Raw genomic sequence first — 21,186 nt, forward strand, 5'->3', positions numbered from 1 at the left:
TAAACGTTAATAATAACATGCATGGCATAAGGCAAATAACCCTTTTAAAACAATTTCTGGGAATATAAATGTATATAGGTATATACGGAAAACAAAAGCCCACTCACTGGTATGTAGAAGGGTCGTAGCCCCCCTGTCTCGCGTGTGCACGCTCGTCCTCTGGGTACGTGTCACCTAAATGCGAAACAACTATAAAAACGTTAACTTTAAAGCACATAACCCGTTTCTCGTAATAACTTCTCATACATTACTCAAAATGGACAAATGAATATACCAACGTGCTCTACACAACCTCAGGATCACAACCATATTTTTAAAATAATTTTTGGACCCCGCACGCGCCCCCACGCGCCAGCACAGGCACGGACCCACGCGCCCCCACGCGCGGCCACGTGCCAGGCACACTGACGGTGTCAACAGACGCCGTCAGGAATATTCCGTTAAACTGACGGAATATTCCGTCAAATCTAACCGGATACCGTCACTGCCGTTAGGAATATTCCGTCAAACTTGACGGAATATTCCCCTTTCTTCTCCGGCCTACCCTCGCCGGACTCCGGTCGCCGGAAACTGGGAAAAACTTTAAACTAACTATTCTCCTTCGTTTCTCAACCGTTTTCTATGATTCTTGGACCAAAAGAAAGCCCTAAACTAGTAGAATCACGTTGGACCACTTTTAAAGGCTAAAAGTTACGCGATCATACCTGTCTCAAAACTCAAAAACCGGCCAACTTCGAACTAGGCCTTCCCGACGTCCAAATTCGTCCAACGAGCTACTCCGACGCTCCTTAGGACCTCACCAACACACCTACAAGCTTCAAATGTCCAAAAACTAAGTAAATTAACGTTGCATGAACAGTGCTCAAAACGGACCTCGCGATATCGACGTGAAAACGTCGAAGTTCTTACCTGAAAATGCTATGGTCGTGCTCGCCTCGACCTCACGAGTCGAATGGTGTCCTTAGTTTCCTCGATCTGTCACGGTTTGAGTGGTTTTGGTGTTTGTCCGTACGTATGGTGATAACGGGAAGGAAGAGAGAGGCACGGGGGAGAGAGACAGAGGGAGGGGAAGAGTGTCTGTGTGTGTGAGTGTGTGTGTGTGTGGTCCAACACATGCCACACCACACAAAACAACCCACAACGTGACAAAACAACCTAAGGGCAAAAAGGTAATTTCACACGTGCGTTTAATAATCCCGGGACGGGATGTTACAACCTTCCCTCCTTAAAAGAATTTCGTCCCGAAATTCAAAACAACCAAGCAACGACCCCTAGTGGTCAAAGAACAATCGAGGATACAAATCCCTCATTCGATCTTCTGTCTCCCACGTAGCTTCCTCAACTAAATGGTTCCTCCACAAAACCTTCACTAAATTCACCGTCTTGTTCCTCAGAACCTTCTCTTTCCAATCGATGATCGTCACCGGTTCCTCGTCGTACGTCAAATCTGGGTTAATCTCAAGCGGTTGAGGAGGTATCACGTGAGATGGATCAGCAACATAGTGTCGGAGCATAGACACGTGAAAAACATTATGCACTCTAGCCAACTCCGGGGGCAACTCCAACCTGTAAGCTACCTCACCGACTCGTTCTGTGACCACGTATGGTCCAATGTACCGAGGGCTCAACTTCCCTTTCTTTCCGAACCGCACAACACCTCTCCACGGTGAAAGCTTCAGAAATACCCGATCTCCGACCTCATATGTTCTGTCCGTAGCATGCCGATCCGCTAGGCTCTTCTGCCTGTCCTGAGCTGCTTTCAAGTTAGACTTGATTACCTGAACATTCAGAGTAGTCTCCTCGACAATCTCCGGACCCACTAAAACTCTTTCTCCAACCTCTGACCAACATAACGGTGTGCGACAAGCTCTGCCATACAAGGCCTCAAATGGCGCCATGCCAATGCTCGAATGAAAACTGTTGTTGTAAGCAAATTCCATCAAATCCAATCTTTGATGCCAAGCGTCACCAAACTGCAACACCGAAGCTCGTAGCATATCCTCCAAGGTCTGAATAGTTCTCTCTGACTGTCCGTCTGTCTGTGGATGATACGCCGTGCTGTAAAGTAATCTCGTGCCCAAAGCTTCCTGGAAAGCTACCCAAAACTTCGACGTAAATCGTGGATCTCGATCCGAAACAATACTCACTGGGACACCATGATACTTCACCACCTTCGAGATGAACAACTCCGCTAAACGGCTCAAAGAATACTTCTCTCTCACTGGAATAAAATGAGCCGACTTAGTGAGTCGATCGACGATCACCCAAATGCCGTCAAAGCCATTATGTGTACGTGGGAGCTTGTACACAAAATCCATGGTGATATTTTCCCATTTCCACTCTGGAACGGGAAGCGGCTGCAACAACCCAAACGGCTTCTTCCTTTCTGCTTTAACTTGTTGACAAACAGCACACCTGCTCACATACTCGGCTATCTCCCTCTTCATACCCGGCCAATAATAAAACGGTCGAATGGTATGATACATTTTAGTAGCTCCTGGGTGCATGGCATAAGCCGAGATATGTGCTTCATCGAGAATTTCCTTCTTCAACTCCACACTATTAGGCACGAACATTCTACCTTCTAGCATCAACATGCCATCCGAATCTCGAACTCTGAGATCTCGCCTCTTTCCTTGTTCTCGAGCTTGAATAAGTTCTTGAGTCTCTTGATCAGCTACCTGAATCTCAAGCACCCGATCAACAAGTATCGGCCTAACTTGGAAATTAGCAAGTAATGCCACATCTCGATCTTCGGCTTCTAGCCTTACCCCCGTAGTACGCAAGTCCACCAAAAGAGGAGCACGACTAGCGTACAACGCATTAATACGGCCCTGTGACTTCCTGCTAAGTGCATCAGCCACTACGTTCGCACGACCAGGATGATAATCAATCGTGCAATCGTAATCGCTGAGCAACTCCAACCACCTCCGCTGACGAAGATTGAGTTCCTTCTGAGTAAAGAGATACTGGAGACTCTTGTGATCCGTAAAGATCCTGCACTTTTCTCCGTAAAGATAGTGCCTCCACAACTTTAACGCAAAAATGATAGCGGCCAACTCCAAATCATGTGTAGGGTAATTCCTCTCATGAGGTTTCAACTGCCGCGAAGCATAAGCAATCACCCTACCATGCTGCATTAATACACATCCCAAACCATTCAAGGAAGCATCGCTGTAAACCTCGAAATCACCACTATCGTCTGGGAGTGCCAAAACAGGTGCATGAGTGAGACAATGCTTCAACTGTTGGAAACTCCGCTCGCACCTATCATCCCACTCAAATTTGACATCCTTCCTCGTTAGCCTCGTCAACGGCAAGGCAATCACCGAAAAATCCTTAACGAACCTCCGATAATACCCTGCCAAACCAAGGAAACTTCTCACTTCGGTGACGGTTCGCGGTTGCTCCCAACTCTCTACCGCTGCAACCTTCTGAGGGTCAACCAGAATACCCTGAGCAGAAATGACGTGTCCCAAGAACGCAACTTGGTCTAACCAGAACTGGCACTTGCTAAACTTAGCATATAACTGGTGTTCCCTCAACCTTTTCAACACCAAAGTAAGATGTCGAACATGCTCCGCTTTCGACTTAGAATACACCAGAATATCGTCAATGAAGACAATGACGAATCTATCCAAGTAAGGCTGGAATACTCGGTTCATCAAATCCATAAAGGCGGCTGGTGCATTCGTCAATCCAAATGGCATAACCAGAAACTCGTAATGACCGTAACGAGTCCTGAACGCCGTCTTAGGGACATCATCCCTACTGATCTTCAGCTGATAGTAACCAGACCTCAAGTCTATCTTAGAGAACACGCAAGCACCTCTCAGCTGATCAAACAAATCATCGATACGAGGCAATGGATAACGGTTTTTAATCGTCACCCGATTGAGTTGCCTGTAGTCGATGCACAGTCTCAAAGTTCCATCCTTCTTCCTCACAAACAGAACTGGAGCACCCCAAGGCGAAGTACTAGGCTGAATAAATCCCTTATCCACTAACTCCTGCAGCTGAACTTTCAATTCCCTTAACTCCGCGGGAGCCATACGATATGGAGTTAGAGAAATAGGATTAGTACCTGGAAGTAACTCAATGGTGAACTCTACGTCTCGATCTGGGGGTAACCCAGGTAAATCCTCAGGAAATACATCAGGGAAGTGTCTGACCACTCTCACATCCTCTATTCTGCTAGTAACAACCTCATCCAGCACCACATGAGCCAGATACCCCTGACAACCCTTAGTTAACAACTTTTTCGCTCGTAGCGCCGAAATAACGCCATATCTCACCCCACTCTGCTCACCCACGAAAGTAACCACAGGTAGTCCAGGTCGGTGAAACGTAACTACTTTCCCGTAACAGTCAATGTTGGCACGATAGAAGTGCAACCAGTCCGTGCCCAGAATCACATCAAAGTCCACAATATCTAACGGGATAAGATCGGCTGACAAAGCAACACCCTCTACGATCACTGGACACCCCGGGTACACACAATCTACAACGCAACTCTCTCCCCTAGGCATAACAAACTCTAAATCATACCCTAGGGGTGTGGGGCGAGGTTGCGTCGCTTGAGCAAATGTATGAGAAATTACGGAATGTGTAGCTCCACAATCAATTAAGACTCTAGCAAAACAACCAAGAATGTTCAACGTACCCATAATCAAGTCTGGGTTGTTCTGAGCGTCCTGCAGAGAAATATTGTGAAGACGCCCCTGTCCCTGCTGACGCCCACCGCGGCCTCGGCTCGCCTGAACACCGCGTCCCTGAGCACCACGCCCCTGACTGGGCTGGCCTGACTGTCTCGAAGATCCTGCACTGCTAGTGGCAATCTCCCCCTGCTGATACTGTCCTCCCTGATACCACTGTGAACCACCCGCTGGGGCTGGAGGATACGGCATATAGCCGCCTGAATACTGGGGATAGCCACCCTGGGAATAGGGATCCTGAGGGTACTGATACTGCCCCGGAGCATAAGGGACAGCATCACCCTGATAGTGGTAAGCACCACCTCGACCCGTCTGGCCGTAACTACTAGGACCCTGGATCTGCTGGAGTGGTGCAGGCGGTGGCATAAAGGTCTGCTGTGGTTTCTGCTGCTGCTGACCCTGGGGACAATTTGCCGCTCTATGTCCCACCTGTCCACATGTGAAACAACCGTTGCTACCACGTCTACACTCACCGAAATGTCGGTTGTTACACCTGCGGCAAATAGGGGCTCTGCCTCGCCCACCATCGCCCTGCCTCTGGCCTCTAGCGCCACCAGAAAATCTACCTCCACGACCCTGCCCAGTGGCACTGAAGCCACCACTCGAAGAACTAGAACTAGCTCCACCTCTCTTGAAGTTCTGAGTTTGTCGGGGCCCGAGCGATGCCTGACCTTTGCCTTTGTCATCTTTCTTCTGGTTGCCGTCCTTCTCTTCATCCGTATCGCTCGACATATTCTCAGAATCCTCGATCCTCAACAGTATCTCATAGAAGTCCCGATAAGTCTCGCTGTGGACCGTAGACGCCATAGAACGCCACTTCTTCCTTGTGCCCAGACGGAAAAGACGGAGCATCTCCGCCGGATTACCAGCGACATCAGGGTGATAACGGGACAAGTCCGTAAACTTACGGTAGTACTCATTCGCTGACATCTTCCGCTGTTTCAGTTCGGAAAACTCCTGCTTCTTGCGGTCAATGTACTCAGGGGGTACATATCTTCTCCTAAACAACCCCGTAAACACGTTCCAATCAATCCTCTGATCCGGAGTCAACCTACGGAGCTCCTGCTCCCACCAAGCTGCCGACTCCGTATCTAGAAACCAAGCGGTCGTCTCGACCCACCTCTCCATAGGCAAGTTCCCCTGATTATGTAGCACCCGGAAAGTCTTCTCTATGTGTTCTAGCCAGCGCTCTGCACTCTCGGGTCCCTCACTGCCCTTAAACTTATCCAACTTCAGATTGTACATGGTCTCCAGAGGAGTCCTCTGGGGAGGGCGCATCACTGCCTGAAGGGCTGTAGCAAAAGCTTCCCCCAACTGAGTAATATCGGGGAACATAGGCTCAGAAGAGCGACGGGGTTCCCGACGAGGCGGCATAGTTCTGACAGAAGACACCAAAATTATTAGAATACTCACAAGGACACAGGACTGCCAAACCTAGGCTCTGATACCAAACTGACACACCCCGACCGAGATCGGAGCGTGCTGGCCGTCACTCAAAGGTGACGTAGCTATGTGCACGTGCGAAAGCTAGTAAGTAGTAATATGAAAGTACGAAATAATTAAAAACTAGCATACAAGTACTAGAATGAGTGCTAGTTAGTGCGATACAAACTCAGAGCAGGTCTATAGCAGTCCAATTAAAACAACAACAGTAGTACGCCCGAAGGCGACCCTACAATAGGGAGTGTCTGTCAGAACGCCGAAAAGCTCTCAAGGGAAACCACCGCAACGGCTAAGCAACTAGAACCTGGAGGGGCGCAAAACAAAAACGTGAGTGGGCAAAAACAAAGCTCTTTGAAAACCATTTCATAAAATACTTTCTAACCCCTCGCCGTAAAACCTGTATACTTCCCAGAAAATAAACATATGTACGTATGTGTAAACATGCAAAACATGCTCAAGGGTATACCAATCATGCTCAAGATATGCCATGCCAAATCTCAAAGTGATATGCAAGTGCCCAGGTATAATCATAATCAATATCATGTAATCAGGCAGCCGGAGTCACCTACGTGACCTGTACGGCTACATCTAGAGCTCAAACCTCAATCTCAATATCTAAACCTGCCCACGAGTCGGAACCACCTAAAGTGGTCTGTACGACAGGACTGGGTGTAAATAAGTGCTACGATCACGTGAAGCCTGGGCGAATAATCGCGGGTCACCTACAAGTCGGAACCACCTAATGTGGTCTGTACGACAGGCCTGTGCACCTAGCTTGGATCCAAGCTGAGCCTAAGGTGCGGGAGGTGAACATCACGTGAAGGCCTGTGCCCTGCTCAGGGCGGGAGCACTAACACCGGGGGTACAGGTTATGAGCTCTCTAAGCATCTCTAACCACTATTTAATGCAATCGTTAAATAACGCTTACCTGGCACTTACCTATGCCTCCACAGCACCCACATATAAATATGTATATGCATGCTACTACTAATGAATGTGATGATGCATAAACGTTAATAATAACATGCATGGCATAAGGCAAATAACCCTTTTAAAACAATTTCTGGGAATATAAATGTATATAGGTATATACGGAAAACAAAAGCCCACTCACTGGTATGTAGAAGGGTCGTAGCCCCCCTGTCTCGCGTGTGCACGCTCGTCCTCTGGGTACGTGTCACCTAAATGCGAAACAACTATAAAAACGTTAACTTTAAAGCACATAACCCGTTTCTCGTAATAACTTCTCATACATTACTCAAAATGGACAAATGAATATACCAACGTGCTCTACACAACCTCAGGATCACAACCATATTTTTAAAATAATTTTTGGACCCCGCACGCGCCCCCACGCGCCAGCACAGGCACGGACCCACGCGCCCCCACGCGCGGCCACGTGCCAGGCACACTGACGGTGTCAACAGACGCCGTCAGGAATATTCCGTTAAACTGACGGAATATTCCGTCAAATCTAACCGGATACCGTCACTGCCGTTAGGAATATTCCGTCAAACTTGACGGAATATTCCCCTTTCTTCTCCGGCCTACCCTCGCCGGACTCCGGTCGCCGGAAACTGGGAAAAACTTTAAACTAACTATTCTCCTTCGTTTCTCAACCGTTTTCTATGATTCTTGGACCAAAAGAAAGCCCTAAACTAGTAGAATCACGTTGGACCACTTTTAAAGGCTAAAAGTTACGCGATCATACCTGTCTCAAAACTCAAAAACCGGCCAACTTCGAACTAGGCCTTCCCGACGTCCAAATTCGTCCAACGAGCTACTCCGACGCTCCTTAGGACCTCACCAACACACCTACAAGCTTCAAATGTCCAAAAACTAAGTAAATTAACGTTGCATGAACAGTGCTCAAAACGGACCTCGCGATATCGACGTGAAAACGTCGAAGTTCTTACCTGAAAATGCTATGGTCGTGCTCGCCTCGACCTCACGAGTCGAATGGTGTCCTTAGTTTCCTCGATCTGTCACGGTTTGAGTGGTTTTGGTGTTTGTCCGTACGTATGGTGATAACGGGAAGGAAGAGAGAGGCACGGGGGAGAGAGACAGAGGGAGGGGAAGAGTGTCTGTGTGTGTGAGTGTGTGTGTGTGTGGTCCAACACATGCCACACCACACAAAACAACCCACAACGTGACAAAACAACCTAAGGGCAAAAAGGTAATTTCACACGTGCGTTTAATAATCCCGGGACGGGATGTTACAGTCTTATTGAAATAATTAATGATGTTATTAATACCCAAGGATCTTAATCAAAAATTGAAAAAGAATAAGGTTTTAATCAATGAAGTAACAAAAGAAGAGATGATAATCTAATTTCTTCTATATATATATATATATATATATATATATATAATACTGTGGCTAGCTCGTCAACAGTCAACGCGTACAATATTTTAAAGTTGCCACGGTGGTGAGAGATCTGCAGGTCATCAGTTTAGTTTGGCTGTGGAAATTGAATTGAAGTCAACAAAAGATGGCACCAAGCTGAACAAATTGTACTTCTCTTCCGGTGCAGGATGCAAATCCAATAAGAAGCTAGCTCGCTAGGGATTTCGGCATATAGTTTCCAAATCCAACAAGAAGCGCCGCAATGAGAAGAAAAACTTTTCTGTCTCCATTGCATATATTCTCTTTCTTTCCACAAGTATTTTGTGAGAATAAAGATAAAACGAGAACCACATATAAAGAGAAACTTACCGAGAATGCTATCGTATTACCAAAGTTAGTCCTAATATGGAATGAAAAAAACGTATCTGCAGTTTTGATGCTATTTTGACAGTATTTCAAGCATATCAGGGCTAGTAAGAAAGAGAGAGAGCGGGCATGTCTTCAAATTTTGTTCTTCTTCTTTTTTTTTTTTTTTTTTTACAAGAAACGATAATATGGTCTTTCATTAATCAACACAAACAACTACAAGGGTTTTATTGGTACATAGCTCCAGTGACCAACAAATTGATCTAGAGTGAATTTGCGCAAATAGACAAATAAGAGCAAAACCCCTAGTAGACGACCACAAGCATGAACACACAGCTGCCAAGCTCACAAGTGCCACTAGTACAAATATCTCACAATAAACGAGAGCCACAACAGAGCAATACCAGCAGCCATAATGGTCATCCCTGAACAACGAGGCCACACACTACTATAAAATTGGCTTAATGTGTCAGAGAGTGGTGGCGGTTTTATACTATTACTATCGGATAAAATATTTCCGACAACATGTTTAAAAAGTGTCGGATAACAAAGTACTACTGTCGCTTATATCTGACATTAGTGCACTACTTTCTGACAAGAATAATGAAGCAGGACCTTAACTCCTCTAGATTTATTTTTTAAATAATTTTAACCAATTCTAGTAGATATATCCAACATGAGTAAGTAATGTGTCATATTACATTGTATTATTTTCAAATTTTTAATACTAACTCTGGCGGTTATATCTGACACAAATATTTTCAAATTTTTTATACTAACTTTGTTGGTTATATCCGACACAATTATTATTTTATATTTTTAAATCGTGGCAAATTTTGGATGGGATATTTCCCACCATTCTTTACGTTGAAAAGTGTGTTGTCGGTTCTATCCAACGACAATAGGAAAGTGTGTCGAACACATTTTTACATTGTTGTCGGTTTTAACCGACAATACTACCAATTCTACATAATAAAACCACTCTCCCTCTTCCTTGCACTGCTGCCTTCTCCCTTCCCCAGTTTCTTCTCCTTCTCGCTGCATTCATTTTCCTCTCCTCCTTCTTTCCTTCTCTTTCTCTTCTCCCCTTCTCCTCTCTCCTATCTTCTTCTCCTCTTCACCTTCATTTCCTTTTCATTTCCCCCTTCTTCTTTTTGGCATCTCTTTCTTCTTTTCTCCCCTTCCTTCTTGTCATTTCATCTTCTTAGCATGCTTTTTTTATCCACTTCATTCAGTTCCTCCATCATTCTCTCCATGATAGTCGCCGATCTCATCTCCCCGTCTTCTCTCTCTAGGATGACAACACAGGATTTACGTGAAACACTAGAAATGTCTCGCTTTCCTACTCCCGTTTTCTATTGTGTGTAAAAGATTTTGCTTATCTGAGGTAATTAGTGATGGATTTTGTTTCAACTTTTTCGAGTTAACTAAAAATTTGTAGTTCCCTAATTTTATTATGGTTTTGTAGTTTTTGTGCAATTCAATCTATTTTTATGACTAATTTGCTAATTATCAAATTTCTCATACATTGCTCTATTTAAACCATATTTATTTTATCTAATTTGTTAATATTTAGTGATGTTTTTGGCATCAATTGTTGTTGAGATTTTCGTAATTCGTGTTTTCTCATGTGATGGACTGTTGTTCTGCAGTGAAGAGCACCGAAAGAAGAAGAGGGGGAAAGGAGAAAGGTAGCACTGGTGAAGAAAAGAAGAAAAGGAAAAGAAGATAGGAAAAAGGAAAAGTCATCATTATGTTTTTTAACTACGAACTGGTGGTCCAGTGGTAAAAGGCGGATTACGAGGCTTCTTTAAAACTAAAAACTGGAGGTCTCGGGTTCGAAATCCACTGCTAGAGTGGAAGCCAGACTTGTGGCCAAGGGGAGGCTGAAATGCCTCTGTGAGTCTTCCTGGCCCTCGGCAGAAGTGGATAACCGTGGCTTGCTACCAATTGTCCCTTTTTTAAAATAAAATCATTATGTTTTCTTTATTTTGTTGTATAAACACTTTGTATAATGAGATTTATTGTTGAAGAACATTACCAATGGAAGCATTTATGTCAGATATGGATTTTAATTTTTTAGTTTTTTAATTTTTTTAAATGAGCATGGGTGTCAGATAAAGGAGCATTTTTGTTTATTTTTATTTTTATTCAAAACATAAATTTAGTTTATATTCTTTTATATTTTTATATTTTTTTATTATGTCATTTATATGTGACAACATTGTCTTTATATCCGACGGGATTTCTCAACAACTGATGTCCCCTATAACCGAGGGGAGTATTAATGTCACTTGTATCCGATACTATTTTCTTGGCGGATTAAGAGTCATATCTGACAGGAAAAGCCTTTCCGTGACGCATGCAATGTTGTTGGTTATTTTATCTGCCACTCCATGAATTTTTGTCGGATTTTTTGCTAATATCCGACATAAATAGGTTTTTCTTGTCGTTTTTTAGAATGATACTACTGAGTACTTTTGTAGTAGTGACATAAAGTCATCGCGGTAAAGCAAGACCACATCAAGTCACTGTTGATAGACGAGACTACATAACGCATCGCACAAAGGTGAAGACCAATCTAGCAAAAACAACAGCGCCACCACGGTGCACATAAGGCGAGTGAAAACAACTACACTACTCCGAGAAGGAATCCACTGGTCCACTCATCACAGATGGGGATGAGGCACACAGGCCAAGACCACCTATAAATTCGCCTGAGTGAGGTACTGGCATCCACACATCGAGCACCAAAAGGGCTAGCTGTAACAGGCAGTAGAGCCACCAGGTCTGAGCCGTACAAGCCTAGCCACCAGATCAAACCAAGCCGTCAGAACAAGTCGAGCCATCAAATCTGAGTGCACACATCAGTGCAGCCACTGGAACCAAATGAGGAAGGTGATACCACCCTATAAAAGAGTTGAAGAAGGTGGATCCAAACCACCTGCAGCTCGAATCCACCCCACACCAAGAAAAGCCAACACCAAAACAAAAAAATCTTGAAAGGGCATGCCCATATCAGGGTACAAGGCATAAATCCAATGAATGCTACACACAAAAAGGTGGGAGATAAGCATAGGAGGGGAGATGAGGTAGGTGAAGGCCGGAAAGGAGAAGTCGACATGATGTTGGGGGAAGAAAGTCATGGGTGGCGAGGAGGAGAAGGTTGGGATGGAGAAAAAGGGGGAAGAAGGGGGAAGAAGAAGGGAGAAAAGGCTAGGAGGGAAGCTGCCATCGGCCCCCAACCATAGCCAAAGGCTGGCGACGATGGAAGCAGCCGGTTAGGGTTTTGTTGAGGGAGAGAGCTTTCGGAGAGACAGAAAGTCCTGACCAAATCCTTCAAATTTTGTTCTTAAGAGGCCAAAAAATTTAAATGTGTCCAGTTCATAAACAAAAAAAAACTTTTTGAAAAAGCACGTACTAAATGCTTCGATTAGAGTATTATGGAGATCATATGATGTAGGAGAGATATGAGTCAATTCTGACGAAAAAAGATAAAGAAAATAAAATGTCTCAAATTTTGGAAAAGAAGAATTAAGGTTCGGAAATATTGGATTTAATCGAGAAATATTCAGGTGTTAGAATTGCACATGTATATGTCGTTTTAAAGGGAATTGTGAGAAGAACGCCTCATGGTTAGATCATAAGCTTGTCATGTTTAAGGTCAAAAATGATAGTTTAGGCTTCAAAAATAGCGTTTTAAAGTTTGTAATAAAAATAAAAATTTTCATTTTTCCATCTTATTAACGTTTTGTATTTCTTAAGACCTCCTATAAACTTACCAAGGTCAGATTAAGTCTATTTAAACCCTTTGGCTCCTATTGTAATCATCAATTTCAGAATTAATTAAACGACCCTTGGGTTTTCTCTTAAACTCTAATGGATTCAGAAAACTTTGTTCTTCAGGGTATACGTTTGTATCCCTTTTACGCATGCGTTGCATCACCATATATTTGTATTACATTAGTGTACCATATAATATGACAAATGATTGATATGACTAAAATTCAATACCAAAAACTCATTAATTAACATAGCATAAACATATTACTTAGCAAATCAAATATTATACCAATATAAACATAAATATAACATTCCGAGCATTTTCCTTAAAAAATATATATTTAGAAGTAACCCCAAACAGCCCATAGTCAATGTATCATCAGACACACACACACACTCATGGAACACAAAAATTAAAAATTAAGAAGTCCATGATAGCCAAATCAGCAAATAATAACAAAGGGGAACATCAGCTAAACCACAAATCGTACGTATGCACATTCATGAACCCAAATCCCCAATCCCACCCTATAAATACCACTCCCAACTCCCACACTTTTCCTCACTCCTCCTCACTACTCCAGTTTAACCTACACAGACTTGGCCATCCTCCGAAGAAGAAGACGAAGCAACAATTCTTCGATTTTTTATCCCTAAAAATTTCAAAGAATGCCTTCTTCCGATTCGCCAATGTCTCTAATCATTTCCAAATGCACCGTCTTCCCTGATCTGCCCTCCTCCCTCTCCGACCTCCCCCTCTCCGTCTCCGACCTCCCCATGCTCTCCTGCCATTACATCCAGAAGGGCCTCCTCTTCCCCCTCCCTCCCTACCCCATCATCCCCTCCACCCTCATCCCCCTCCTCAAATCCTCCCTCTCCCAAACCCTCTCCCGCTTCCCCCCATTGGCTGGCAGACTAACCACCTATCCCACCGGCCACGTGTACATCAGCTGCAACGATGCTGGCGCCGACTTCATCCACGCGTCCGCCCCCAGTCTCTCAATCCGAGATGTTTTGGGCCCTGCTGACGTCCCCGATTGCGTCAAGGAGTTGTTCGCCTTCGACAGGACCGTCAGCTACACTGGCCATCACAACGCAATCCTGGCCGTCCAGGTCACCGAGCTCAACGACGCCGTTTTTATCGGATGCTCCGTCAACCACGCCGTCACCGACGGCACCTCCTTCTGGAACTTCTTCAACACCTTCGCGGAGCTCTGCCGAGCATCTTCACTATCACCGAATGAGAATTATAACTACAAAAAATTGACAATCACGAGGCAGCCGGACTTCAGCCGGAACTCAGTTCTGATCTCGCCTGCAGTGCTACGATTCCCAGACGGCGGTCCGAAAGTCACATTCAACGTGGACGAGCCATTGCGCGAGAGAATTTTCAGCTTCAGCAGAGAAGCTATACAGAAGCTCAAGGCCCGAACCAACAACAAAAAATGGTCTGAAAACGAAGACGTTTTGCTGAGCGCCGTCGAGATTCTTGGGAAGCAGAGTAACGACCCCTACCAAAACAACGATAACGGCGCGAGAGTGACGTCAATTATTGAAAACTGGTTCAAAACTTCGAACGCGAACTCCAAAACTACGGCGGAGATCTCGTCGTTTCAGTCGCTCTGCGCGCTGCTCTGGCGATCCGTGACGCGCGCGAGGAACCTGCCGTCGTCCCAAACGACGACGTTCAGAATGGCGGTGAACTGCCGTCACAGGCTGGAGCCAAAACTGGACGCATTCTACTTCGGGAACGCGATTCAGAGCATCCCGACGTACGCGACGGCGGAAGAGGTGCTGTCGCACGACACAAAGTGGTGCGCGGAGCAACTGAACAAGAGTGTGAAGGCGCACGATAACAATAGTGTGCGGGGCGTCATTGAGGATTGGGAACGGAACCCGCGGGTGTTCCCGCTTGGGAACTTCGACGGTGCGATGATGACGATGGGGAGCTCGCCGAGGTTCCCGATGTACGACAACGATTTCGGGTGGGGGCGGCCGATGGCCATTCGGAGCGGGCGGGCGAATAAGTTCGATGGGAAGATATCGGCGTTTCCGGGGAGGGAAGGAGGTGGTAGCGTTGACCTCGAGGTGGTTTTGGCGCCTGACGCAATGGCTGGTCTCGAAACAGATTCTGAGTTCATGCAATACGTGTCCAGCTGAGCCTGTAAAATGACGTTACATTTTGTTTAAAGTTTAAAAGGAAGAGGAAAAAAGATAGGATGTGGGTGAATGTAGGGAGGAGTCGTATCGAAAAATTTCTCGTCGAGAGAGATTTTTTTTTTTATGATCAGAGTATGAGTTAATATCTCACATGTCAATATTTAAAAAATAAAAATTTAAATTAGTTATATAAAAATACGTAGTTTATCATCTGCGTACAAGTCATTTTGAAAAATTTCTTGTTGATCAAAGAATGAAATTCGATCAGTAGTCTCCAATGACCGTTCGATTACTATGGGCGCCTGGGTGCTGACGTGGGATTGGGTTGAACGGGGGTGATTAATCTGGTCTGGAAGAACAAAAGGGAGGGATGTACTGCTGTCTATTTGTGAATTCCTTTTTATTTGTAATATAAGTATTTTCTTATGTCATTTTAGATGTGTATTAATTTTCTTTACAATTTTTAACTCTTTTTTTCCTTCATGACCTACATATATGCCAAAGTACGATAGTCAACTAGGATAAAGATGAGCATATTATCTTATTATCTTAGTCAACTGAAGTGAGATTAAATCTTCTGCATTTAAAATAAATATGACATCTCTGTAGCGTTAATTATTGACTGACACATTTTATAAACGTAATTTTTCTTAATTTTGTTATTATAAACTTACTATGTGTCAAACAGTAAACCTAGTTTATAATCAAACCTTAGATGTAGTTTTGAGGCTAATGTTTGGGCCGCATTGATGTTAAGTCTCTTCACTGAGTCCAGCAAGAGTACGACGTCGCATCAATCTCGATGCTTTTAAAATTCTTACATCCCAAAATCTCAGGCTTTATCAGCCTTCGTCTCAACTTCTCGACAGCCGGAAACTGGAGTTGGACCTCAGCAGCAACTCCATCTCGGCTGAATCAAACGCCTTCCCTGCCGCCGCGTCGCCAGATCCGGACCGTCCTGAACCTCAGACGATGAGTAGAACCCGGATTCTCAGAAACCCGATTGTATTCGTATTCGGGTTCGTGTCGATTTCTTGTTTCGTAATCCTCACAATCTCAATCCTGCGGCTTCCAGACATCCCGCTCGGACCATACGTCGCCACAAAAGCCAGCCGAAAAGCCTCACAAAACGACAAATTACCGATCGGGAAGTTCGGAGAAATGACGCTCGAAATGCTGCCGGAAGATCTTCCCTTCACCGTGTTCCTCCCTTCGGAGAGAGCCTTCGCGCGCGATCTGCGGCTTAGATGGAAGGATAGCTTGTCGCCCGAGAAGATGAACGACACGTACGCGATAATTTCGCGAGTGCTGGGGTTCTCGACGGTGCCGAGGAGTATTGCTTCGGACAATGTGCCGATTGGGAAGGAGCTGTCGTACGATTCGATATCTGGGTTTACGCTGTGGTTGTCGAAGGAGGAGGACGGGGCGGTGGTGGTGAACGGAGTTCGGTCGGAGAGGGTTGATGTGAGGAGGAAGGCGAGCGTGGTGCATGTTATGGATGGGGTTGTCATGGATGCCGAGTTCCAGCAAGCGTTTCAGACCGAAGAAGAAGACTGAGTGGAAGAGTGAAAAAAAACTTAACATCTGCAAATTAACATCATGTTTTAACTTCAAATCCTGTACCCTCCAAAAATTACTCAGAGAAACATATGAATTTGATTTTGTAATCGTTTCGACTTAATTCGATAACGTACTTATTTTCTAATAATGTTCTCGGTTTGAGAGACATTCAAAATCGAATCGATAACGTACTTATTTTCTAATGATGTTCTGGATTTGAGAGACATTCAAAATCGAATCATAATTTAAAACCCCAATACTTTTTAAGCACTGGTTGTCTCATAAACGCACGAGAAATCATGAATCTGAATACTTCAAACGCTATGCGTTTGGAAATGAACGGAAAATCAAGGATCGATATTTCGGTTCCAATTTCATTAGGTTACTAACACGGATGAAACAAGGCGTCAACAAAGGAAAAAGAAAGAAGGAAAGCAACGGAAATTTTAGAATACAAGACGAGTATCTCCATTATCGCTCGAGAACCCGGAAATCATATGTTCGAAAGGAAGTGAGCAGCGTCTGGGGCATAGCTAAAGATTACGTTGATTGCTAATGAGGCATGTCCTATGCATCCCTCCAAATCAAACTCGAAATCCATCAAGCGCATCGGTTATCTTCGTCCAACAGATGACGCCCCTCTAAAGTCCGAGCCAAATTTAAATACTTCTAGCTTCCAGCGGCAGCTGACACAGCAACTTGTTTAGAGTCTTCTGCCTTTTCGTGCTCCTTATTGTGCATCTGAAATATTCCAAAATTTTCACAATAAAATCGTAATGAGCACACAAAGAATGATGTCGTCTCTTGTATTGATGTAAAAGAGGAATCCTAATAATAAAGTAATACATTCATGGAAATGCATCTCACCTTGTTGTTGATCAAGTTGTGAAGAGCGATAACACTTCGGATGAGGGATGAAAGATAAATAACCAACATCATATCATTTGTTTTCACTGCACATGACAACAAGAACATGAACTCTCTAACAAAAGAAGCATTTGCACAAGAACAAACCTAACCAAAAAGCGGTTTATGCGAAAGGTTGGGTTTACCTGAAAAGGCCTTGACCAAATCAGAAACATTAAGATTTGGAAGTAGATTGAACACATCCTGCATGAATTTTGAATAGCGAAATAAGAAAAATTACCAAGTTTGATGGTGAAATTATCAATAGGGGCGAATATATAGAACCATATTTCATTTGGAGCAACAAAAGTATTTAACGAAAAGCTCCCGGTATTGTTCACTTTAACGAAAAACCATATTTTTACTCTAAAGAGTCAATCCTGGTACTATTCACTTACAACACATTTTTGTCCTTTTCGTTAAACTCAAAGTTTTCAAGCCCTTTTCATTAGTTTTACTAATTATCAATAGGTGGCAAATATATAGAAGAACCATATTTCATTGTGGAGATACAAAAGTTAGATATAAATCAAACTTGCACCAAAACCTCATAAAAGTTGGAGAGATATCAGATTATGGCTTGTACTATATATATGGTAAGCCAAAGCCAGACCTGTAGGTGGTACAATATCTCGTGGTTTAATGGGAGCTTGCCATCAATAACAAGGTCGAGATAACCCCGAATCTCTTTAAGTCTTGCTTCCAATCCCTTCAAACCTGTGAGTTTCCCTGTCACCTATACAAGGATAGGATACTAAGTTTTTTGTATTGCCTTTTATACTCATAAGAAACTCTAATCATTTCAACAACATACACTGGTGCGCACACATCCATATTCACAGACATGCATGTCTGTTTGTGAGTGAATAAAAAGCGAAAATGCTAAATGAAAATCTAATAAAACCGAACCTCTGTTGCAAGAGTGCTGATGGTTGTATCCTTTACGTCTCTAAGCAAGTGTTCCACTCCTGTTAAAAGGGAAAAATGGTAAATAAAAACCATATGTAGGATCAAAATGACACCCACCAACGCACAAAGGAAAGCAAAAATTAAAATGTGAACGCAATAAGTTAGAAGTCATTCCAATCAATGTTAAAATAAAGGAGGGCATACCAATTTCCTCAACTTCATGGGCAGCAATTTCAGAAGGCACATGAACAAACACCTTCTGACTTTTCTGGGTAGCATTCTGTACCCATACCGAAATGTTAATTCAAGTTTGTAGCATTAAAACCAGATTTCAAGTTAGGAAAAGCAATGTAAAAAAATTGTGATTCTACCTCTTTAACCTCTTCAACAGTACAGTAAGCTTTTGTGGGTATTCCCAGCTCCTTAGGTTGGACATCTATAATGACCAAGACAGGATTTGGAACATAGCTGAAAATCAAAAGGAAAACATGATATAGGGGGACGAAAAGATAAATATTAACGAAAGTATAAGAAAGGGAAGTATGTGCCTGTAGATGGATGCTAAATTTAATAATGTTCCGCCGCGATAGAGATAAAAAACTAAATAAGTATGCCAGAATATTTCAACTGTTTTATTAAATACAACCATCAATAGTTACTGTTTACAGATATAGTGCTTCTTCGTAACCAACCATCAATAGTTTACAGATAACTGATGCACAACCTCAAAATTTCCATAATCTCAGCCATCTTAGCTACTGTTTTTACCAAACTTCAAGTTACACCAACAAAACGGTATAACACAATGAGGAGTAAAGAGAAAAAAAAGAAGGGGAGAACCGGAAGAAGTGCACTTTTGCTTCTTCTAGTTTTAGTCAATGGAGGACTTAGTTTCTCCAATCTCAGTGTGAGCAATATGAACCTTACACGTCTCAGTTTATCTCCATGAAGTCCCTCAAATTAATTTTGTTGACCAGACTTGTTATAACTTATAGGAAGCATTCATGATATTCATAGCCTAATGGAATCTCAGGTCCAAGTAGCACTGTTTGCATAGAGCTGAGAAACTTACTTATTAAATAAACGGTGAATGTCCAAGTCATTTTCTCGCAATTTGGGCCCTGTGCTGTACCATCCCACAACATGCTCCTTAGCTGCAAAAAATTATGTGTCAATCTTTTCATCATAACATATAATGTATGTATCGGAAATAAGAGATGTATCCTTGATTAGTACCATTTATTCTCTTTGCCATGGAATACATGGCTTCGTGGTAGTTGTGATCAAGAAACCAGATACTTGGGTCCTTGTCATCCTCTTCAAAGGGCACTGAGAACAGAAATTCATGTATTATATGAGTCAAAAGTAACGTGCTTGAACTGGAAACATAAAAGGTTTTAGAATAAAAATTATAAAATAAAACATGGAAAGGCAAAATAAGAAATCTTCTAGTCTAATAAGAGCACAAACCAAACTAACAAGTTAAATTTAAGGGGACAAGCATGTAATTCGAGGCTGACGCTACATCACAATCTCTCGGAAAACCAACAAGCAATCTCGAAGTCAAAGCAGTACAAGAACGCAAGTGTAGAGACCAACAACGAAGGAACGTACAATTCAATAGGAAGCAGAAATAGAAAGCATATTGTGCCGTACATACACTAATAAATCTCCAAATTGCACGAGTCTACGCATTGGGAAAGAAAATATTTGCACATTTATGCTACAAAGACATCAGTACCTCCGAGTTCAACCCGAAATGAATTATCAAATTGCATTACTTTTACCTTTTGTACATCTAAATTTTGAAACTTGGTCTAAATTACGTGAGTACTAATTCATATATCAGCATACAAATGCAAGATAAATTTGTTCAGCCAATTTAATTTCAAGCTCAAAGCAGCAGATATATAGAGCCTAAAGACCAATTTTTCCCACTAAGCAAACAATAATTAACAACAGCCGGAGCAAAATTCAAATTCAAATTCAAAACTTCCTTAATCAGATAAAAAAAATCAAAAATTCAATAAAATTATTTAAAAATAAATAAAAGCAAACGAGATCCACACAGAGCCGAGAAGCTGCGGGAGTAAAAGAGCGAGAAATAAACGAACCGGCGTAGCTGTTGGTGACGTCGACGGTGCCCTTGAACGACGAGCCGAGCAGAACTCCGACGACGCGCTTGCGACTGTCTTTGGCGACCCTGTTGTAGTTGTCGACGATGCTGAGCAGAACCAGCGGGTGAACTATCACCTTTTCGATCGGCCTCGATGAGATTTGCTGCGTTTTGATCACATCCATTGCTAGATTTCTTCTGCTTTCTCTGAATTTTCCTGCTTTTTTGCGGAAATTTTTGAGTTAGCTTCTCCCGCAGGAAACCTTTCTCCCTATAATTTGTCTGTAAAAAGCTGCTTGCTCGGCTGTTGTTCTGTTTCCTTCCGGTTCTCTCACCAATATTATATGTGAAATACTTTTGTTTGCTTCTGGAGAAATGAGTTGGGCCGCAAAGCCCATGTTGTGACAGTTGAGCCCAAGATTTATGGGCTTATTACGGTAAACTTCATTGCTTTTCGGCCTTTCGCAAATTGTTTATCCTTTTTTTTTATTTTTTTTTATTTTTTGAGCTTTTGGTTAAAGTGATGTTGAAATACAAATGTTTCGATTATAAAAAAGTCACTTTATATTATTAGTCTCAAGTTTTGTGAAAATCAAAATTAAAATGTTGAATATAATATGTCGAAAATATATAGATTAGTTTCAACGACACAAATATGAGATATCGTCGACATGCTAAAAACAAATCATTCTAGCCGGTCATGTTATTGTTATGGCCCTGACACTTGTATCAGAGTACTCATACATGCTCCTCTCAAAACCATTCCATGGCAGGGTGAGATTCTTACGTCCCACAATCAGATTAGGTAGATTGTCAACTCATTTAGAAAAGAGCGGAACCTTTGCAATGAAGTTTGTACCTACATGAGGAGAGGTTCTTAC

At 43.0% G+C, this 21,186-nt stretch overlaps 3 protein-coding genes across 3 annotated transcripts; 2 read left to right on the forward strand and 1 right to left on the reverse strand.

Moving 5' to 3' along the window:
* The first annotated feature begins 13,238 nt into the window (after nucleotides 1–13,238).
* LOC137734006 (uncharacterized acetyltransferase At3g50280-like) lies at nucleotides 13,239–14,894 on the forward strand. Its single transcript, XM_068473247.1, has one exon. The coding sequence runs from the start codon at nucleotides 13,324–13,326 to the stop codon at nucleotides 14,812–14,814; it is 1,491 nt and encodes a 496-aa protein (XP_068329348.1). The 5' UTR covers nucleotides 13,239–13,323; the 3' UTR covers nucleotides 14,815–14,894.
* A 357-nt stretch (nucleotides 14,895–15,251) lies between these two features.
* Nucleotides 15,252–16,472, forward strand: LOC137734451 (uncharacterized). Its single transcript, XM_068473716.1, has 2 exons — nucleotides 15,252–15,255; nucleotides 15,572–16,472. Exons 1-2 carry the CDS (start codon nucleotides 15,252–15,254, stop codon nucleotides 16,369–16,371), a joined length of 804 nt encoding a protein of 267 aa, XP_068329817.1. The 3' UTR covers nucleotides 16,372–16,472.
* A 176-nt stretch (nucleotides 16,473–16,648) lies between these two features.
* On the reverse strand, nucleotides 16,649–20,612 carry LOC137733871 (26S proteasome non-ATPase regulatory subunit 7 homolog A-like). The gene is made up of 10 exons (XM_068473071.1): nucleotides 20,304–20,612; nucleotides 19,426–19,518; nucleotides 19,262–19,343; nucleotides 18,561–18,657; nucleotides 18,394–18,469; nucleotides 18,190–18,248; nucleotides 17,894–18,016; nucleotides 17,427–17,484; nucleotides 17,242–17,327; nucleotides 16,649–17,115 (listed from the first exon to the last, which is right to left on the reverse strand). Exons 1-10 carry the CDS (start codon nucleotides 20,488–20,490, stop codon nucleotides 17,044–17,046), a joined length of 933 nt encoding a protein of 310 aa, XP_068329172.1. The 5' UTR covers nucleotides 20,491–20,612; the 3' UTR covers nucleotides 16,649–17,043.
* Nucleotides 20,613–21,186: the final 574 nt, after the last annotated feature.

The sequence above is a fragment of the Pyrus communis genome, chromosome 5 (genome assembly GCF_963583255.1).
Source record: "Pyrus communis chromosome 5, drPyrComm1.1, whole genome shotgun sequence".
In the NCBI taxonomy this organism is placed as follows: Eukaryota; Viridiplantae; Streptophyta; class Magnoliopsida; order Rosales; family Rosaceae; genus Pyrus; species Pyrus communis.

Bases quoted from the DNA above. Each gene is read 5' to 3' on its own strand.
- LOC137734006 (XM_068473247.1), top strand. From the start codon at position 13,324: ATGCCTTCTTCCGATTCGCCAATGTCTCTAATCATTTCCAAATGCACC.
- LOC137733871 (XM_068473071.1), bottom strand. From the start codon at position 20,490: ATGGATGTGATCAAAACGCAGCAAATCTCATCGAGGCCGATCGAAAAG. The intron at 19,519-20,303 runs GTTCGTTTATTT...TTCTGTTCTCAG, and splicing joins CGTCACCAACAGCTACGCCG to TGCCCTTTGAAGAGGATGAC. The intron at 18,017-18,189 runs GTTCGGTTTTAT...ATCCTTGTATAG, and splicing joins TCAGCACTCTTGCAACAGAG to GTGACAGGGAAACTCACAGG.